This window comes from Hesperophylax consimilis, chromosome 25 (genome assembly GCF_061612785.1).
Source record: "Hesperophylax consimilis isolate HC1 chromosome 25, BYU_Hcon_1.0, whole genome shotgun sequence".
NCBI lineage: Eukaryota > Metazoa > Arthropoda > Insecta > Trichoptera > Limnephilidae > Hesperophylax > Hesperophylax consimilis.
In genome coordinates this window covers 7551056-7574283 of record NC_142860.1, presented here as the reverse complement: position 1 = coordinate 7574283, position 23228 = coordinate 7551056, and the positions used below count along the sequence as shown (strand labels likewise).

Here is a 23228-nt window from a genome sequence, read left to right as displayed (position 1 = left end):
CATACCCCCAATTGGGGATGACATAGTGTCACTGGCTCCAGACGGTTTGGAGCAGTTGGGGCTCTTGTGCGGTTTCAAATAAAAAAGTAGCAAAGAGGAAAACGAATATTTGTATGGAATAAGATTTAAACAATTACAAGTATATCCAAAAGTAACAAAGAGGAAAACTGTCATTTTTATGAAATATCATTAACATGTTTAATTTATGGTTTGAGGCGGTGGTTTCCCAAAAACTTTTTGCTGTCTAAAACTATTTTTATTTTTTAAATACTGTATTTAGCAACATCTTGGTTTAGAAATAACCGTGCAGATGTCATGTAAATTTAAAACTTACTATTGATAAAATAAAATAAAATCCTAGAAAAGTTAGTTCGATCGCCATTAGAAGTTCAAAATGGCGCTAGTGTCTAAAGCTTAAATACAAATATTATCGCTATAACTTAAAGCTATAGAAATATCAGATGTGTTATTTAAATAACCTGATCCTAATCCTGATGATGGACACTGCAATGCTGTCCGAAACGTTGGCTAAAGAAGGAGTTAGCGCAACACGGCTGTGGACACAATACTGCAATGGGACAAGCTGAGGGTGTGCTACAATAATGCATACAGGCAGCTCATGCAACTACCGAGCTTCTGCAGTGCCTCCACAATGTTTACTGAAGGGAGGGTGCACTCATTCCCCGCCTTACTTCGCCACCGACTAGCCAGCTTCTGGGGTAGGACTCAACCAACATCATCTGAGCTGTGGACACAATACCGCAATGGGACAAGCTGAGGGTGTGCTACAATAATGCATACAGGCAGGTCATGCAACTACCGAGGTTCTGCAGTGCCTCCACAATGTTTACTGAAGGGAGGGTGCACTCATTCCCTGCCTTACTTCGCCACCGACAAGCCAGCTTCTGGGGTAGGACTCAACCAACATCTGCTGCATCCGAGTGGCTCAGTTCCCCACTCAATGAGCGATGGATGCAGATGATGCGGCGGCCTCCCTGATGGACGGTTTCATTTAATTTAATCTTATTGTTTTTATTGTATTACCTATTTATATGACTATTTTATTTTTGATTTATATTTTAATATTATGTTTAGGTACCTGCCTAATATTTTTTTTTCTCTTTGTTTTATCTTATTTCCATTTTCATTATTTTTTACTTTATTTTATTGTTTCCCTGTTTTACTGCATTTCGTGTAATATGGCAGACTGGGATTGCACTATCCTCTCAGTTCTGCTGGATTAAAACTTAAATAAAAATAAAATAAAATAAATAACACCCCAAAAACAAATAGCAAAAATACTTTTGGCCATGGAAATCTTAAATCAGTACTGCTATAACTTAACGCTATACAAATATTATTGCTATAACTTAAAGCCATACAAATATTATCGGTATAACTTAAAGCTATACAAATATATAAGCAGAGATGAAGACGAATTCTTAATATTAATTTAGTTTAATTCGGAGTCACGCTCATAGTAATCCTATGTAATGTTATAATATACTGCACACCCCTGGCAAACATAAACGGTAACCTACTAAAAGCACGCGTGAATGATAAAATATATTTTAAAAATCATTTTTCATTTTAATTATGCCATAGGCACGATGACTCGCGGCGTGAAATTAACTACTTGATTATAACCACATTAATAAAATCGTATAATTTCATCAAGTCATCTTAAATGTCAATCAAAGCCAAGGTGGCCTTATTTAGGTGACCTTCAAAATAAAATCATCACACAAAAGGTAACATATGCATGTGTTTTTAAATGTGTGACTTTGATATTATAATATTATTATTGACATCATTAGTGATGAGTACCTAAATCTGATTTTTTTATAATAGGAAATCGTTTAATTATTTTGTATCGAGTTAGGCTTTTAGCGTGTTGGTATTCGAGACAAGAATAATAATTGGTATGGGCTTAAGTAAGAACATTCGTTTTGTTAAATTAATATCCAAACAAAAATTACATATTTCAAATAGTTAACAACCTCATAGTTATCGTTCAAAATGAAGAAAAATATGGTGTGAACGGGAGATACTTATGTACGAATGTTAGAGTGAGCACGCTAATATTTAAAAGCCAAATAATATTTAAGAGAAAATTGTGAATATATTTAATAAAACACGATTTGTTTAAAATAGTGCAAAAATTTCTCGATAAATGCCTATGTTGCATTTAAAGATACAGAAACCTCTCGACAAATGCCTAAGTTGCATTTTAAGATACAAAAATCTCTCGACAAATGACTAAGTTGCATTTAAAGGTACAGAAACCTCTCGACAAATGCCTAACAAGCATTTAAATATTCAAAAATCTCTCCACAAATGCCTAAGTTGCATTCATAGATACAAAAATCTCTTGATAAATGCCTAAATTGCATTTAAAGATACAAAAATTACGAGACAAATAACTATGTTGCATTTAAAGATACCAAAGTCTCTCGACAAATGCATAAGTTGAATTTAAAAATTGCTAGAGGAATGCCTTAATTAAATTTAAAGACACAAAAATCTATAGTCAAATGCCTAAGTTGCATTTAAGGATAAAAAAAATCTGTAGACATAATTCTAAGTTGCATTTAAAGATACTAAAATCTCTAGACAAATACCTAAGCTTGCATTTAAAGATACTAAAATCTCTAGACAAATGCCTAAGCTTGCATTTAAAGATACTAAAATCTCTAGACAAATGCCTAAGCTTGCATTTAAAGATACTAAAATCTCTAGACAAATGCCTAAGCTTGCATTTAAAGATACTAAAATCTCTCGACAAATAATGCCTAAGTTGCATTTAAAGATAAAAAATGTGTTGTTAATTATTTGCGGAGCATACTTTGCAATATTTTTTTCTATCAAGGGAACTTAAATAATTACCGTTTCCGTTCTACAAATGTACAGATATTAACTTCAAAAATAATATTTTTGCTTTTGAAAACTTAAAAAGTGTTATGTTCAAGAGAAATATGTAGGTATGTTACAAATCGGTAGAAATTCTGAATGCGGATTCAAAGCGCACCAGAATTTAATTCGTTGTCTTAATGTCTATTTGGGTAACATTCATAATTCACATTACACTGTAACCTTGATTAGAACTAACTGTGTAAAGTTAATTAAGTTTAAGAGGTCACACTGATGAGGTACCTTAATTGAAATTTTAATTTAATTAATACAAAGATACTAACTGTAGGTACATTTAATTTAACCTTAGGTTTGCCTAATGTCCAATACGACCTGATTATTGTCTACGGTTAATATATTATTAACCTTTAAAGTGCTGGCGTGGATTTATATGTTTTTCAAAAGTTCACCCAATTAAATTTATTCAGAAAGATCGTGCCGCAATGTCGTGATCTGCGTTTTTTTCTAACGATGAGCAATTTTATCGAAGATAATCGACTGATTTATGTATTAATATCTTGTGACGTGCAATCGTGAAATTCTCGACTGGTAGCTCGATTATTAAGGTATAAAGTTTTGGTACAATGAGCCACTTGCATTAATTATTAAATGCATTTGAAAAAAATAAATGGCTGAGAATGCTGCCTACCATTTACAAAAATCCGTGTTTTTAGCTTGCGATGTCAGTACTCGAAAATGAAAATAACCGGATTTTGTATGCTCTTTTTATATTGATTACTAAAACCGACCCGTCAAAGTCACGGAATATTATAATCCCAACTTTTAAAAAGAGAAAATTAAAATAATATTCTGTTGAAATAATATATAATAAAATATGTAGGTAGGCACCTACTATATCGCTTGTTTAAATTCTTCCCACAAGTAGTTCCAATTTTGATAATGTCACTTAAATTCAAAGCAAATTCATTCAACCAGATTTCACGCAGAATTAACAATGCATAATACAGGCAAATAAAATTAGTATATTTAATGATAAAACTCAGCATCGATTTTTTTATATAGCAAACACACAGACAGTGAAACTGACGATTCTAACTTTCGCGTGCTGTTAAAAGTTGTTAACTTGTCATAAAAACTATTTTTCAATTGCTTGTTTTCTACGATTTTGAACCATTTAACAGTTTGTAAAATCCATGTAAAAAACTCACTCTTCTAAAAGTTTTGGTAGCATTAGCCCTAGTTGACATTTAAAATAAAAATTACTTTTTCGGTATTTAACATGCACGTAATACTTTCCGAAAAAATCTGTGTGTTTTAAAGTGCGATTCAAAAGTCTAAATACCTACCTACCCCGTAAAATTCAAAATTATTTGAAAATAATACATCCATTTTTATTAATAGATATATTTGAAAATATATATTTTAAATGGTTTGACCGGGAATTGAACCTTGAACCTGACTAAAATTAGTGAATCGCGTTATCACTTAATCCTGATCAAAATTGGATGGTACCGAAATTTATTTAGTATATTAACTGCTTTAATTTTTTTAAATGTCACCCAACTAAGAGAAAGGCGCGTGTGTGTGCGTGAGTGCCACCAAATTTAGAAAAAATGCATTGACATCGACAACGAGTCTACTACGTCAAGTTTAGGCTCGTTAGAATGTCGGGAAGCTGATTCATTAAGATTTCCAAGATTCCATTTCATTCATTCATTCAATCAAGAAAACAAAATCTAAATACAAATAGATGTATTTAAAAATATGTATTGATCGGTTTGAGTGTTTAAAAAAAACCTTTTTTTTGGTTTTAGGCATTTCACCCTGAAAAGAGTGCTTTGTGAAAAAAAAAAAAAAAAAAAAAACCTTAATGAACTGAAAAAAAACATCATGGTGCATGTGGCTCATTCTTGAATATGTACACTGTACACTACTGTACAGGCTGTGGATTGGTGAAGGGATTTTTGAATGGACGATATTATAAAATAGTATTGGGTGCCATTGATTCTAGCTTTTGCAAGACCTGTTCATTACTCAGAACAACCAAACCAGTTCTGCATTAGATTCACAATATTGTGGTATTGATACTTTACAATTGACAATAATATGAATGGATCTAGTTGTATTGGTTTATTAATAATAAATTATGTAATGGTTATCAGTTGATGTCGGCCGTATGAACACGGGGAGTATATTCGACTTGCTCTTATAAGTAGTTATGACTAGACTCGTATTAACTAATCCCTTTCAACAAACCTTACATTAACCACCTAACACATTGCCTGCCTGGGTACTGATGAAGTTCCTCTAGTTGTACACAACACAGTCATGGAAGCTGTTGAGTGTGAAGTTGTCGAGAACCTTCCTATTTCGCCTCCCCAATTCCTTTATCCTCACGACATCCCCCGAATCAGAGCAACTCTTAGGGTCAATGTCAACTTTTAGAGTGCTGTGTGGAAAGTCTTTTAAAAGAAAGGAGAGTGAGGAAGTTCTGGGAAAGAAAAAGGTTTGAGGAGTGGGTAGGAATCCGTGGTTCAGTGCGTCCAGAAGCAAAGGACGAACTCTTCCCACTGCGGTGCAAGGCGATAGGACAAGAGTCCTGCTGGAGAAGTCAATGAGTCTCCTCAGCCGGCTTATCCCAATCCGGCACATCACGTATTTGGTGGGCAGACGAATTCGCCGCTAAAATCTAGGCAAACCTCACCAAACGTTGCGAACCACTTGGGGTGACTGCCATGATTATGTTCACGGGGCGGCGGTACCCATACCCGCCTCCCAAATTGTAAAGCCGTTGCCGTAGCTTCACTAGCACCGAGCACTTGGAAATTATGCGTGGTGATCAAATTTTTAAAATAACTTAAAGATACTCAACCCGGACAATTACAAACAAATAAATTTGTTGTTGTTATACTAAAAATATATGCTTTCTTGATGACTTCAGTTTCAATAATATTTCATATAATATTATGTTTGAGACTGTCAAAACTTCATCAAGTGTTCATTTGAATACTTTTCCACAAAATCCTACCACCACTACTTGTTTATTGGTCAATTCCATTTAGCATGTGTGCATTCGGTCATCATAATTACCGCTTTATTTCCTCATTGGGTTCTTTGTATCAGATACCACTCACCTCATTAAAATTAATCAGACTTTACCTCAAAAAGAAACCAGCAACTCCTTTGTTCATTACATAAAAATGGCAGCTCTATTGACGATGGTAATACCTGTATGATTCGATAACTATTGCATTCAACCAAGTCGTGATGAACAGATTAAGCTCAATTTTAGAACTTCCTTTCAAATCGTGTTTTCGTAGATTATTACATAAAACTAGAAGCAATCCTTCAGCTTCTGTTTTAAATTTCTGGTGTAAAGAAACTCGACGGAATAAAAAACTATAATTTAATAGCTCGCTTTTGCCAGGTACGTGCAAAAGAAATGCACGACTCTACCAGTTGTTTTTTTACTAGGTTAGTTTTTGTACCGATTACCAGTTTTTGTGGGCTATTTGGAGCATACGGAAGATTACAAAACTTATTACAAGCTTCGTTGTTTTTTATTGTTCTTCTTGTTTCTTTAAATAATGTTTCTTATATCTAAGTGAGGTTTTTAATGTTATGCGTAGCCAGTGAAGTCGAAAAATTGCATCCCCATGGGCTAAATGAAGCGTGAAAGGGATAAAAAAGAGGGAGGAGCTGTAAAGCATCTATCTAATGAAATCTGGTCATTGAACGCAGATTATTCCATTCCCAGCGACCGACGTTGCCGTTCAACATAAAGATAACAACATAGGCGTCTAATGGGTCAAATCTACAAAGAATCAGCTAAGTTTGAGAAATTGGAGAGGCCTACCCAGAGCATAGAAGTTCTGCTACGCTTAGCTGAAAGTAAACTTTGGTTTTGTGGAGTTCAACATATATACTCGTGTATTTTTTTTGAGATTTATAAATATCCATACCTGGAGCCTCTCCATCATAGCTGAAGTTTGGAATGAGCAAAGTCTGCGCGTCCACTAGGACGATATGATCAGAAGACACTCCGTGCACGCCGGACAGGGCACCTATCTTTTGCGGCTTCGGGAAGTCGAAAGAGCGGGGGATCTTCACGTCTCCAAAGTTCACCTGGAATAAACATCTTATGATTAATGCATGTTCATCTTCTTTTATGATATATGGTGGGTTCGAAGTATGACTTCAAAATTTATGTACCAGACATCGTTCTGTGGATCACATAAATTTCTCTGCGAAAAGCTTAAAGCGAGCACTCGTCATCCACATGCTTGATGGTCTGCATCGCATCACAATCGCCTTGAGTCGAGATTTCAAGGTCTCGTCTACTAACCATTTGGACAAACAACCTGGATATTTTACATTTACAAATCGAGCGCAGTGAGTGAGTGCAATATTGAAGATTTTTCTTTCTTGTAACAGTTGTTGAAAAATCATCGGCACTACTATCCTTGTTGTTTCTAGAAAACGCCACCACTTGTTCTGGTCTTCCACTATATCTCTCCAGGTGTCAATGCTTAAAGTTTAAGTGCTAACCAAACACGCTCAGTAAAGACTTCCAGCCCTTCTTGAAGGGATTTAGAAGGGAAAGCTCTTTGGTTTGGGCTATCTTCTATCAATGCTAACAGTTTTATCACGCCCTAGCTGCATTTATGGATTTTCAACTGCTATCATTAGAGTGTTAAATCTTCGCGTTCATTATTTAGGTGAAAGCCCTCACCAGATAGAAAATACTGAAAGAATATGTAGAAAAGTTAGAGGAATCACATTAATAAATTGGATAAAAGAAGAAGAAATGAAAAATATTAAAAACCGACAAAAAATAAATTAAGGCGAAGGAATCGAAATCAGGGGAAAATATAAAAAGACAAAACACAACGATGTAGAGGTAGGAGTATAAAACGCGGGAAGGGCAAAAAAAAACAGAAAAATAAATGTTCGGAAGTGAAAGATGAAGATAATTAAGTAGAAGCTAAAGAAGATAACGTAAGAGGAAAAGAGAAAAAATTTAAGAATTGGAGAAAAATAAAAATATGTGAAGAGATCAATGTACCTACTACGTCCATTATACGTACCAAAGATGCAACGACCTATACTCGCTACACCGCTAATCTGATAACACTACCGAAATCACCACTCAAGAACTCAAGAATCAATGGCCCTGATGTTGTTGTGTGGAATTTCTCTGGGTGGGCAACAGCCAACTGACCGCTTTATTTTATTGTGTACTTATCTCCCTTCAATAGGTTATAACTTTATGAACCTTTGCTTTCATTTTTTTCTCTTCTAGGTTACAATGATACTGGAATCTTTTAAATATTTTTACTGATTTATCTTACTGGCTAGAATTGTACTTCTTCCTGGTTTGTACTGTTACACCCTCCCCATAAGGAGGTAGAAGAGCCCCTTGTCAATGGCACAGGTGGTGCCTTTAATTTTTCTTTTTTAGGCGCTTATTTTCTTGCACTTTCTACTGCGCCACCCCTGACGGAGCCGTGGCAAGGATAGGACTCTGATCTACAGTTCTCTTGTAGTCCTGTCGGCTGGAGTGAATTACATAATTCCCAGAGTTCTTCAAATTTCTCTTCTCCACTACCCCACCGTCTTCATAGGTATCAGGTCTGGCCACTGTGCTGCCGAGGATGGTGGAAAGGGTTCGTAGCACCGTCTTCCCGTCCCACTGCTTACGGTCTCTCGTCGGGACTGCCTGTAGTACGCCAAAAGCTATGACTGTTCTTGTGTATTGTGCCATGGGAACGTGTTTAAATTTGCTTTTCTTTTATTTTTTCTTTGTACTCTCTATTGTATGTTCTTCTTTATAAATGTTGTCTCTCCACTAGCTTCAAGAACAATAACAAACTGCCTTGGATGAGAACACTTAAACGTTATTGGTGTTTATAAATATGTGTTGTAACGTGTAGGGACATTCACCATTAACGTGTAGGGGGCTTTTAAAATCATTCAATAGTAGTTTAGTTTTAAACAAAGTAGAGTATTGACTTGAGAACCGATAGAGGGACCCATCTGGTCCTTAAAAAGGTTCAGGAATGTGGTGAATGCCCTTGAATGCCAACTGGCCGTTACCTCGAAATCAGTGAAGTTGAGAAAATATCCAAGATTGCTGACGCAACGGCACATAATAATGAGAATAACTTACGGAGAATTCATCACACCAGATGGAGAACCACTTGATGGAACTGAGTGTCTTGCCCTCGGGCAGAGTCAGGGTGATGTCTGCCCCCCGATAAGGCTTCAGAACCTCCGCGGAGCCGCGCTCGTCCCGCAGCCGCTGCGCACCCACGTTACTGGGGGACTTGCCGCTGCCCACATAGAAGTAGGCGGCTAAAAAAAAGATACACAACATACATTAACCATCATGTGACCAGTGTTAGATTTTAACAAACCGCTAAGAATAGTGACGAAAATATGAAAATAAGATGAAAATTGGTTCAAGGCATCCATCAAGGCACCCTATCAGCTGCGCCAAAGCTATATTATGATGAGAGTATAGGATTTAATGATTACTCTTATTTGGGGCAATAATTGATTTATTAAATACGCGATACGATTAATGTAGATGTTATTGAGACTAGCGTCTACACTAGCTGTGATTTGGGATTTTATTTTATATGTTGTGACAGATGCTAAACAACAGTGTGACCACCCAACTTTCATTTGACAACATCACTTCGCATATACACATACCTAATAATTATACTTTTCAATGTAGTAAGGTTTCAATTACGGATCTATATTATCTATCTAAAAATGGCATTGATAACTAAAACATTACCCAAATAGGTCGACAAACTAGTGGGGATTTTAAGTTTAAACGTGTATTTAATTTTTTATGTATGTTTATAATCCAACTCATTTATCAATCATTAGCAAGTAATGATATAGTATTGTTATTTTTATTATTTTTTGTTATGAACTCCACATAAGAGGCCCTGAAGAAAATAATTTCCCTCAAGGCTTATGTCATCTGCTGACTGAATGCTGTGTGGAGAGTTTTTTTATGGAAAGGAAGTTATAGAAAGGAAAAGGTATGAGGGGTGGGTAGGAATCTAGGAATCAGTTTGTCCAGGAGTCACGGACGTATGAATCTATCCCACCATCTGCGGCGCAGAGCAATGGGTCAAGAGATACCATTTGGAGTAAATAATAACTTCTTGGGCTGTGTTGTGTTAGATTTTAGTTTAAAAAAACTTATCACATTTATCGTTAGTTTATCATAATCTTGGACTTGTATTGATTTATAGTACATGTACTTCATGTCTCTTTTAATATTGACCCCAATAGCACAATGATAAAGCTTTTTACTGACCCTGGTGCCGTGTGTTCAAATCCACTTTGAGTCACAAACGAATTAATACATTTCATTATTGTTTTGTAATATCTCATGTTTGTTTTTAGCAATATTGAGATAAGCATCAATAAAATGTTCTTATATGGAAGAAATTATGATTAATACGGTATATCTTGATGGTAAAAGGAGTCAGGGTCACCCAGAAAGGTTAGAATGACCAAGATGAATGAACAAAGAGACAGAAAGATCAACATAAATTTGAAGATATGGTATGCGAAACGATGCTATGAAACTAACGTAGGTATAACCATAACTTAAGTTTAGCCCACCATTACTTGAGCCTATATAAGGAGGTACTAGGTTTCAACTTTTTTCATATGAATAACATGAATTTAAATAATTCAGTAATTAAAAATAATATTTTTGGTGGTGTGTCTCTGTGTAACCTTTCTTTTCTTCTTTTTTAAAAGAAAACCAAAAATTCTCAGTTTACGAATAATCTAACAATATTTAAAATTCTCTTACTACCACCACAGTAAGCAGAAAATATTGTGATGTGATGGAGGAATTGAACACACTACGCCTGGGTGGGACCCAAACGCGATGTCAACTCAGCCACCAACCGGTCACAAGATCAAGCACTGGAATTTGTTGTGATTTTCAAAATTGGAGCAGATTGCCGGAACGATTCGGTGAAGCTCAACAATTTGTATTTCTTTTGTTTAAACTTTGACTGTTATCAGACGTATTTTTTCAAGTTTACTAACGGTGTTCATTCGAAATGTAAATTCCTTATCGTCTTGTGAAAGGCAATGACTCTGAGGTAAATATTATTTTATAAATGCTTTCAGCTTCACAAATACTAGAATCACAATATCGCGTTATTTTATAAATGCTTTCAGCTTCACAAATACTAGAATCACAATATCGCGTTATTTTATAAATGCTTTCAGCTTCACAAATACTAGAATCACAATATCGCGTTATTTTATAAATGCTTTCAGCTTCACAAATACTAGAATCACAATATCGCGTTATTTTATAAATGCTTTCAGCTTCACAAATACTAGAATCACAATATCGCGTTATTTTATAAATGCTTTCAGCTTCACAAATACTAGAATCACAATATCGCGTTATTTTATAAATGCTTTCAGCTTCACAAATACTAGAATCACAATATCGCGTTATTTTATAAATGCTTTCAGCTTCACAAATACTAGAATCACAATATCGCGTTATTTTATAAATGCTTTCAGCTTCACAAATACTAGAATCACAATATCGCGTTATTTTATAAATGCTTTCAGCTTCACAAATACCAGAATCACCATATCGCGTTATTTTTCACGTGCGCTTATTTGATATAAACCAGAGCATTTTATTTAACTTACTTTATAACTTTGTAGCGCAAGTTCATCTTTAAATATAAATTCGTCGTGGAATTTTGAGGAAATAAATAAATAATGTATGTGAATTAATTGTGCTATTACAGAACTTAATCATTTAAAATAATGTGTAGCATGTATGCAGCACGTTCCAGAGTGCTGGATACTTACCGAATCGATATTCTGAATTTTGTTATCTCATCACGGCGATACTTACAGTACTCACTTACAGTATCGCTCTGATGAGATACCAAAATTCAGAATGAAACGTTGCTTGAAATTATTGTGCTTTTCTGCTGATAATTTGTTAAAAAGCTGTAACGGACCTGGAATGTGCGTTTAACAGGAACTTTCCTTGACAGACTTCGATGAAGCCGATAAATCACTATTTTCCATCAATCTTTACTACGATATCAGTTTACATTATGAATACAAAAAAATATGCATAGGATAAATTAAAAATTTTCCTATAATTTCCCTTTATTAGAATTCTAGTAAAAAAATAATTACTAATATAAGCGTAAACTACTAGAAAAAAACTATCCAAACAGACGGAACGATTAGTCATAAAAGACCCGGTATAGTTTTACATAACAAAATTTAAAAAATAACTTATATCATTGATGTCGCTATTCAAAATTACTGTAATATTCAAAAATCTGTTTCTGAAAAAAAAAAAGAAAATACACAGAGTTAGAAAATGAAATTAAAAGAATTTGGCATTCTCAGACAGTAAAAATATTACCATTTGCTATTTCGGCTACTGGCATTATACCTAGCTCTCTCATTAAAAATTTAGGCGTATTAGATCTTTTTTTTAATATTTTATTTAGTTATAAGAGTTTACATCTTATACCTAATATATTATTTTTTATGACTACTACAATATTATTTACTTCTTACATACTAAAATTTAGATTTCACAACATTGAGACATAATCCATTAGATCTGTCAAAGAATTTATACATAAAAATGCCAAAATCAGTCATTTTGAATACAATATGTAGGATTACGAAAGATTTTTTAAATATTTATATTGAGGGATCAGTAGAATTTATAGACCCTGTTAGGAGTTCTACCGAGCCGAACCCTCTGATATGAAAATATCTGGAGTCGGTGAATTATTTTCCCATTTGATCTCTGGTGAGTTGACGTGTTGTTCTTGTATTGTTTTTGTATTTATTTTGCTTATATAATGCACTTGCATAATGTTGATTGACTAGATGATCATTTGTGGAAAAGTGTGTGGAAGGGTTTAGTTTTTCCTATGGGGAAGATTTAACCCGGACATAAAGTCGGAAAGTATTAAAGATTATCTGTAATAGTTTCCCTTGATATTTTTCTTTCTTGTGAAATTATTCACGAAATAAATAAAAACCACTTTTGCTGTGTTTATAGACTCCATTTGCCGAGCGATTTTTATGCCTATTATCTTGATTCGTGGCATACTAAAAATTTGGACATTTTCGGCTTGTGGCTTCCTATTTATCTTGTTAGTTGAAACGGCTAAAGCCATTTCCAGCAATCTATCGTTCCTGGATAGTTTCCATTTACCAGGGTTGAGAGTATTTTCCACTCAAAAGAAGATTTCTAATCAAAATCAACATGATTATTATAAAATGTCTAACAAACATTTAATGTTCGACTTTGACTGCGTACCACATGCACTTTCATGCTCTACTGCAATAATTACAGTGTAATCTTCATTTGTCATAATAAATGTTACTTACCATTACTCGCAAACAATAGAAAACATGCCGTCTGTCTCAAACAATTGCATTTTCAATAGTAAATAAAAGTTTTCCCTTAAAAATTGCTTAGATAGAACTTTGGATTTTTCAGCGTGACGATTCAATAATAATAAGAGAAAATCACCTCGAGAGCGCTTTAAATGTATTAATATGGTATATGCACAATTACAAATTATTCCTTGTAATATACATATTAGGTGGTAACACATTCGTTGCATGAAGCTTTTTGTAATTTTACCATTAAAATTGCATTTAATTGTGAGTGATTGGTACTGAACCGGTTAAGGGACATACCTACATGGGGGGTCAGAGTGAAATAGACAACTTTAAAATATCGAATCGATAGGCGTAACTACTGGTGATTTTATATCGATTTCCTAAGCAAGGTTCGACATCGATAACGCAATAAATCAGAAATCTATATACGATTGCAACTTTGGAGCATCTCTCTATGAATTGATATTCCTAAACTTTGACAATATCGAATTGAAATATTAACTTCAATATATATATTCAGTCCGCATGTACTTTTACACATTATTAGCTGGAACGGAATCAATTGATTGCAGATATATTAATTAAGTCTCTACGGATCGTGTGTACGATTTCTTTCAGTTTTAAGAAAGAAATTTATTAGTGCACCTCAATTCATTAATAACACAGTTATTTTGCATACCGAACGACATTATCCAAAAAGCTGTGCATATTGACAGCTTATCTGATACCTCGTTGGCCGTGATAAGAGCAGCGGCTTTTGTCTACCGACTCTCGGAATCATATTCTGGCCGTGCTCGCAAATATCGCAAACTGACCTCAGATAACGAATTTCGTCAATATCGTATGTATCGATCTACCATGCTAGATACCCTGATAACTTTAACCAGCAATTTCTGAGCTTTAATTTAAAGAACCAAATCTTGGTGGCATTTCGGTCTTCAGTGACTATTTTTTATCTTTTCGAAACAAATGTTGTATTGTTAACTTGATTTAACAGCTCTTGCATGATATAGAACTTTATTTATTTAGCAATTTTGAGGCAGTGGGGAGGGAAAGGAGGTGGGAATTAGAAAGATTTTGAATTACCTGGCTGTCATATATGGCTGCATATGGTCACCAAACACGGTTCAATACATAATATCAAGTAAAGTTTAGATTCTGAAAGGTAGTCTTTGAAAAAGTAAATACTGAGATCATATCCCGTAGTTCTTTCATCTTTCAACATATGAAACTATGGACAATTAGAATTCATAATCGGTAGGCGCAAATGATCAAACAACATCATTAGAAGGAGAGATTTCATTCCACGGTGGGATTTTAAATAAAATACACTAAAAAATTATACTGTCAAATTTTTGCTATTAGTCCTGTCTATTTCTTTCACATATAATAGAAACAAGAGAGATCTTATAAGGATGGGAGCATGTAACTCACAGGGTCAACTAACTGCCAATTTAAATCACACAAGTCGCATATTACTCCCATGGATGGTTGAATCAGTAAAATTTCGTAACCATTCAGCTTCGGGCAATAGAATGGCAAACGAATTCAGCAATAACTTTGAATGTTCATTTCAATCTTTATACTATAACATTTACCTATAGAATTTTAAACGATAACATCGATTGAACCGAACTTCTGTCCCTAATTAATTTTAACATACCTTAGAGGCATACACGATATACAACGCTATTCCACACGCATAATAATTGCATAATTTGTAGAGCGCCGTTTTTGTGAAAAATCACCTCAAGGGCGCTATAAACCATAAGCACACATATTCCTCTTTAACACTTTAAGTTTTTAAGTTCCTAAAAAAATATATGTAATTTATTAAGATAATATCTTTATATTTGTAAAGCCGAAACGGTAATTATATGAAATTCTCTCGATAGAAAAAAATCGCAAAAAAACTCGAATAATTATTAAAAACAAGTTTTTTCCGTTGTTTAATATTTTATAAGTATGAAAAAATTCACAGTGTATCTTTAAATGCAAGTTAAGCGTCTGAAGAATTATTTTTGCTCTATTTCAAAGAGTCGTATTTTGTAAAATATTCTCACAATTTTGGCTTAATTATTAGTGCGCTCCCTATAAAATTCGTATTTACATATTGCCCTTTCAAACCATTTTTGCGCTCACGCTTACTACGGAGCTTTAGAAAACAAATACAGCATCTAATTATCCGTGCTCTTTATACACTCACTAAACTCTAACTACAACTTTTTTCTGATTGACTGCCTAAATTCAAAAGTAACATCATGTCAATCATATTATAAACTGTTAAATGCGCATACATATACACGCTCACGTACAAGCCTATAGACTACACACATCACCCGGTAATTACTGAATATACACATAACACACCAGGTACCCAACTTGAAATATTTAATATCTGTAAATCACTGTTAGCGACTGTACTGTTTTTTTTCTATAATACATTTTTTTAAATACCCATAAAATAACCATATTGTAATATAACCGTGAGACCGGTAGAACATCTAAAGACATAAACGGATATGTTTTATCTACGGGTTTTCTCCCAAACTCTTTTAATAATATTGACACCAATCTGGAGGTTCCAACCTTATTTATTATAAACTCTGTCTCTACAATAAATATGAGAACAACAAAAATGACTTATGATAATTAGGTTCCAATAGTCGAGTGGATAAAGACGTTGTACCGGTAAGACTTATCATTTATATTTTTCTGTGTCTGGTTCTGTTTCATACTTCGTTTAAATGTATTAGTATTATATTCTTCTTCAATCAAATATATGTTTTCGAAGGCTTAGGATAACAGGGGGCTATCTATAAAATCATAGTTTTGAGATAAACGCAATTAATGATTGGAATGCTCATATGCCCAACTGTATGCCCAACTGTATGCCCAACTGATATGTCCAACTGTATCTCTTAAACGGCTGTATGTACAAGATAGAACGTCGTGTCATTAATAAAAATGATTATGGCTATACCGAAACCAAGCTTAAGAGGAAGCTACAAGCTAAAAATGTGTATATTCTTGGTATACCTTATATTGTAGGTAATATGCATTTAAATCGCTTGACAAACGGAGTCTAGAAACGTTCGATTTCAAGCACAAAACTGGTTTTTATTTATTTTGTAAATAATTTTATGAGAAAGCAAAAAATTTTATCCAGTGAAACTGTCACAGATAATCTTAATCTTATACTACTGTATTTTTTTTAATTGATTCCTTTACCCGTTCATACATTTCCATTTAAAATATGTTTTTTTTAGTAGCTTACATTTATATTTTTTATTGAGTAATTTATTTTTTTATTTGTATTTTACTCAAGCGAAACGATAGGAAAACCTTCAATTTATCCACGGCATCATATTCATAATGTACACCAATTCGTTATAAAGAGTAATCAAAATAGTGATTTAGCATTAAGCGTCGCCTTAAATCAAAACACGAGTTTTTTGTAGTCAGGCCCCTGTGATCCCAACCGCCTGTATTAAAAAATAATATAAAAAGAATGCAAATTCACATTAGCATCTAAGAACTAGGGTACAGTGACAAAATCACGTATTAAATTTTCAAATTTACCGCTTGAAGCATACCGTGTAATTGTGCGTGAAATTCCCAAAGTACTGACATTAATTTATCAAATCGAGCAGAAAATCTAACTGCTTTCTCACTCGCCCATACCAAATGAAGACGTTCTTTCCAAAGGCACGCACAACGCGTGAATTTGTAGCAAAATTACTATCTTTAAAGAATTTTTATCAAGAGTACCAATATAACGGATATAAATACTTATTTAAAAATTCTTCTCCCATGAAAATTCACTCCATAAAAAACACAGTAAATAATCTTCACAAAAATTCAGTATAATTTTCATGCGATTCGGAACGTAAACATAAAAGAAACTATACTTCACATTGAAAAGTGATAAGTTTCTATCAACTTAGTAATTTATTTCCACTCTCGGATTCATTACTTTACTACAAAAAATAAGTGGAACGTGTTATAGATGACATACTTAACTTTTATATAAATAAACAAGAATAATAAGCAATTAATACGGCATTTTTTCAGTTTCTTGATTTGATAATAAATAAGAATTACCTCCATACGTTTGTGGTTTGCGGCTAAACAAGTTGTTTATTATATTATATTTAATCATTTTATCAAGTACAGGCTCCTAGTAACTGGAATAATATGTCATATTATATTAAATGAAGTTTGTATTTCGTTAAAGAGGTTTATAGTATTATTTAATGCGATAGATTTGATTAACTGATTTGAATATTACCTTCACAATTACACTAGGTAATTTTATATCATACTAGCTGAAGTTCCCGGCGCTGCTCGGGATTTACGCATAATTTCCTGAAATCATTTGTGGACAGTGATGTTCCTTCTATTTTGAACGTCAGGTGTGCAAAATTTCATTAAGAATTGTCAAATTTCTGCTAAATCTCATGTAGATGGTGACCTTCCTCTTATTTTGAATGTCAAGTGTGCAAAACTTCATCAATATCGATTTTAATAAAAACCAAATGTACGCTGCTCTCCACCGATGCTCTTCTTCATAGGAAAAGAAGATAGATCAATTACTCCTGTTAACATTGATAAAAAACTTAAATAAAGAAGAATTAAATAAATTACAAATTATATTTCATGCAATTTTTATGGAAAAGCAAAAGCACGTAAAATAAGAGCGAGTCCCTTTTCCGTATAAAAAAATAAATCTAAAAAAAAATTGATAAATACTATTTCCAATCATACATTTTTACGAGTAATAGTTAGTTACGGTTAGGTAAGGTTGGGATTACCTTCGTAAGGTTCGCAATGATCTTAAAACGAAGTTTATAAAAATCACACGTAGAAAAATGAGTATCGCTGATTTATAAAAAATCTCTTCAAATCATTCGTTATCTGGTTAAAAACGGGATTAGAGGCATTTTCCAATAAATTTTTAATCAATTCCTAATATATTAGAACATGTATTCACACACCTGCATTTGCCTTGACAATATGTAATGAAAAATTTGCAAAATATTATTATTATTTTTATGAACAGGTGTGCCGACATCGTGATAATAGATTCTTTTTTAATAAAAACTTAACAGGAAACCTATCAATTAACTAGTAAATTGATAGGTTTCCAACGATATTATATATATCCGTTATTAACTAGTAAATTGATAGGTTTCCAACAGTTCCTAACCGGATTACGAATAATTTGAAGAGATACGATACGATAGATAAGAGTGACCGGTAAGTGGCTGAGTTTGCGTCGCGTCTGGATCCCACCCGGGCGTCGTGAGTTTAATTCATCGGCTGGCTAAGTCCTCTATCACGACACAGGCAATATTTTCCGCTTACTGTGGTGGTAGTAGAAGATTTTCAAATATTGGCAGATTCGTAACTCTAATGTTCGTATTTTTTTCATTTCAAGAGATTCTTAATAAAATAGCAATAATTATTTTTCTCCGTTCACTTTGCAACAGTTTGTTTTATCTTGACTTTATTATCGTCAACATCAAAATATCACTTTTATCATCGTTTATCTCTGGCCAGTTTTAATCTACGACAACATATATTCCTAATAATATGAAAGATGAATAATATATTCAACAACCTCACAATAACAACTTCCAGGCCCAACTTGAGTTTGTTCCCAGAGGCAGAGTTTAGTTAAGTCTTGCATAAATTATATAACAACGATCAAATAGAAAGTACGGAATACTAATGACTTCATTTCACTTCTCCAACTCTCATAATGTGGATGTGTTCGAGTTTCTGATCAGTATCAGATACAGAGTAGAAGACAGATTAAAATTAGAAGGTGCAGAAATTGACGACTTACTGGTAATAGTAATGAGTACCCCGCTCACAATAGTATGGCATATGTACTAGATATAAAATTTAAATTTTATAGCAAAATAAAATAAGCGAAAAAATAAAATAAAAATTTCCTTTTAACCACTTTAATGACTTATATGGATCTTCATGGTAATGGAAATATATACGCAGCACCTCACATTTTCAAACCTAAAATCAATAACCACTCGAGTGATTTTCGCCATATTATGCCCAGTTTGTAAAACGTCTTGAAAGATCGCAAGCTATAATATGATAGAATTAGCGTATTTACGATTTGTTTATAATTATTGTATTAATCTTAAAAATATAGAATAAACGGTAAAATATAGGTGGATGATTGACTATGTAGCACTTTAATTAGTTATGATTTTTTTAACTTATCGGCATACTAATTTTTATTTGTCGCATCACATGTGCATACTTTAAAAGGATTACTGTGAAGTATTGCACCCCATATTTCCCCACTTGTTATGCTTTTAGATAGGTTATAATTTTATTGTGTACTATCTAAGTATGTGGGAAAAGTTTTAGTCGCTCCAATGAGGCGGGCAATATCCCGATGCGGAAAAAGTGCAGCCCCAAATTGGCGGCAAGTATGCCGATGGGTTAAATGAGGGTGTGAAATTTCCAACTCCAAAGTCAATCACTCAACTCATATTCCAATTGTTGACGCGACCACTCGACTGTTTAAATAACATTCACACAATACATATTATTCCGACTGACTAGATCCGCCCTTCCGCTCCCTCTCACCATCCCATCCCCATAGGCTAGTGTAAATCTTTTATCTTTTATATTCACTAAATGAAGACACGTCGGTGAAACATTTTATTGGTTGAATAATTACAGATGTTTATACCATACCATATATCAAAAACTATCGTTGTTTCTAAAAACAGGCTTACCATAATATTTTTTTTAAATCTTTCAAAACGACCACATATACAGTATTTTTTATTAATTATATATCTATCAGAAAAATATGTTCATAGCTTGTAACAGTAGGTGGGTACTTAAAATTTTAAAGAACTTATGAATATTCACAGAAACAGGAGAAATTAAACACGTGAACCGACGATTAGTAAAATGGTATTTTAATTGTTCATTTTTGAGAGGTTAAAATATCTATTGTGCATATTCAATAGACTTGAATTCATAATTAATAGAAATTTGGTGACGTACCTACTGAAGAGAAATCTTTATTACCTGCTTTTACGAGATTAATTTATTATTAATATATCGAAGTTTTTTCTTAATGAATTACTAATATTTTTTTTATTTGCAAACGCTTTAATTAATAAAATATGATTTTAAAAGAAAAAAAAAAACCTCGATGATGTGAGATAAGTCGCGGATGCGGTAGCATACGCTTGTAAAAACGTGGTTCTGCCGAAACCGGTTGTAATATTCATATATATATAAAAATATGATTTGTTCAAAAGTCCCTTGACTCTGTGCAGAAACGGGCGGTCCGTTTGATAGATTCCCCAATCTTAACAAACGGACTGCAATCTTTAGAGCACAGGCGTCAGGTAGGTATGCTGTCCTTGTTCTATCGGTATTACAATGGAAGATGCTCTGAGGAACTAGCGTCATTGATCCCTTCGGCACCGGTGCGTAGTCGGGATACACGCCAAACGCGTGCCCAACATTTGTACACGGTTGAGACTTGTCACATGAGAACGGGTCGCTTCTACGATTCGTTCTTAAGTTCAACAGCTCGGCTGTGGAACGAACTGCCGGCCTCTGTGTTTCCTCCCTCCTACAACATGGGACTCTTCAAGACCCATGTTCACTCCTTCCTCTCCACAAAAAGACCCTCCACACAGCATCCCCAAAGATGACATAGGCCCTGAGGGAAATTATTTTCTTCAGGGCCTCCTGTGTGGAGTTAATATATAAAAAAAATAAAAAAAATACAAACACTGCCTGGTAACAAATATACATAACTAACTAACTAACCATCACGCCGTTTCCCGCACTTCTTGCCTCATTCACATTCATACATCGTTGTGGCCCGACTCGAGTATCTATCTATCTATTGTGCAACGATAAAGAACTTGAAGTATGAAAAGATTGAACCCTCGACATCTTGCTAGGAACCCAGCGCTTTAAACCTCTCGACCATTAACTGAATTCGATTCTCTTGATCATGCCAAGGTCTCAATTTCTATAACCTAACTTCTTATACTAAACATTTAAAAATTATAATAACAACTTGTATAAACTTTTAACAATCAGTAACTACAATATCTGACGTGACTACTAACGAATTTGCATCATACCAAGATTCCATTTCCAACATCCGCAACTTCTAACAATAAATATTTTTTTATTAACACCTTTTTTACGGTTTTTACATGTGAATAGAAATTATACCTTCTTAATAAATATACATACTTAGTACTTATACATGGTAAATACTTATACATAGTTAATACTTTTACAAGGTTAATAATTATTCATAGGCGTTAAATATATGGCAGAACTGCCTCATTAACAACATTTTGTCTTTGTTTAGTGATAAATTTAAAATTTCCACTAATTTGGTATAATTATTTCCCTCAATTAGAAGTATTCTGGGCAGAGATGAATACATTTGGTAGTTATTCCCAGAATTTCTGCATTGAAATAAATACCGACTTCAGGTATTACTTAGAGGAATCCGAAAGCTTATCAATGCAAGCATTTCTGAACTATCAAATCATTAAGAATTTAATACAGAAGAACGAAGTTAGTGCACATCTTTCTGTCTGACAATTTAAGCATTTTCATATCATTTAATCATTGGTTTTGCTGGAATACCCAATATAAAACTTAAGAATTTATTTTGTATATATATTCCCTATAGCTTGTACATGATTAAATTGATGTAGGTTCCAGGGTAAAAATATAATATTTTATTTCAATTTATATGGTTAAAATTTCTAACAAATGTTTATATTTATATCATCATCTTAGGTGCGTTAACTTTTAATCGACATAAATGACAACATTTGAAGAGATTAAATCTACGCAATAATTGTAATAATTATTTAATAATATATAAATTATGCAGAAAAATTCGCACTCCCGTTAGGAGAATGTAACGGCACCACCCGAGTGAATGGAATATAAGCTATTTATATTACGGCCTCTCGCAGCATTTACCCGACCCGAGAACGCGAGTAAAAACTCGCTTTGCGGCCTCAGTACTTCGGGTAGAAGCACTGGCATCTCCTCAATCTACTGTCCCCTTGGTACTGTTAATGTTATAATATGTTGTATGTTATGTCACAGGTGGAAAAAGCGTAAGAGTGTAAGAAAGAAGAGTATTATTGCGAAATGCGGCAATTTGTGGTTAAAATATTGGTTAGTGTTATATGCCGCGTTGTGGCGACAGAATTATATCATGAATAAATTCTACTGGTCAGTAGCTGAGTTGGCATTGCGTCTGGGTCCCACTGTGTTGACTCGACCTCCTAATTGTCCTAACTCGCTTGAATGAGGTTTTTATACCTCTTTATCCCCAGCGTTCAGTTCGCTTTTGCAAGATGATATCGTGCTGAGCCTAGCTAACTCTGAACATCCCCCGCCCCTGCGATATTGCACACAGTAAAATAAGGCCTTCGCTTTGGGGTTGATCTACAATAAATCCCTTAACTTCACGTTGTGTGATTTGTCAATTCGAAGCCCACCGTTATGGGGTGGTAGGTATTTAATGTCTCCTTTCCATGGTAACTCCCGGTTCTTTTTAGCCAAAGTGTGGGGAAAACGTCCATCGACCCTCAGCGAGTACTACAAGAAACGAGTACGTGTCTCACCTAACTTTCGAATACTGGACCCTATTGCTAATTGACCTAGTAGTTTCTATCATATCTCTACAATTTCCTTGTATCCCCGCCCTTACCTAATGTCCCCGTGTTTATAAATTCTAGATTGTGACATAGAACCGTACCCCCCCCCCCCCTCCTTTTGTGTACGTGCTACTAAACCCTTCGTTGAGTGGGGTGTTGTTTCCGCATAAGTACTGGGACTCCCTCGTCGACCTC

The 23228-nt window shown here is 34.0% G+C and overlaps 1 protein-coding gene across 1 annotated transcript in view; it reads right to left on the bottom strand.

The window, feature by feature from the left end:
- The window catches only part of LOC149411492 (uncharacterized), a 102068-nt gene that overhangs the window by 31893 nt on the left and 46947 nt on the right, over positions 1 to 23228 (bottom strand). Inside the window, exons 3-4 of the mRNA XM_089646940.1 lie at positions 9041 to 9225; positions 6834 to 6996 (exon numbers count right to left, since the gene is read on the bottom strand). Of these exons, the coding sequence (XP_089503066.1) occupies positions 6834 to 6996; positions 9041 to 9225 (348 nt within the window). The remainder of the gene's footprint in view (positions 1 to 6833; positions 6997 to 9040; positions 9226 to 23228) is intronic.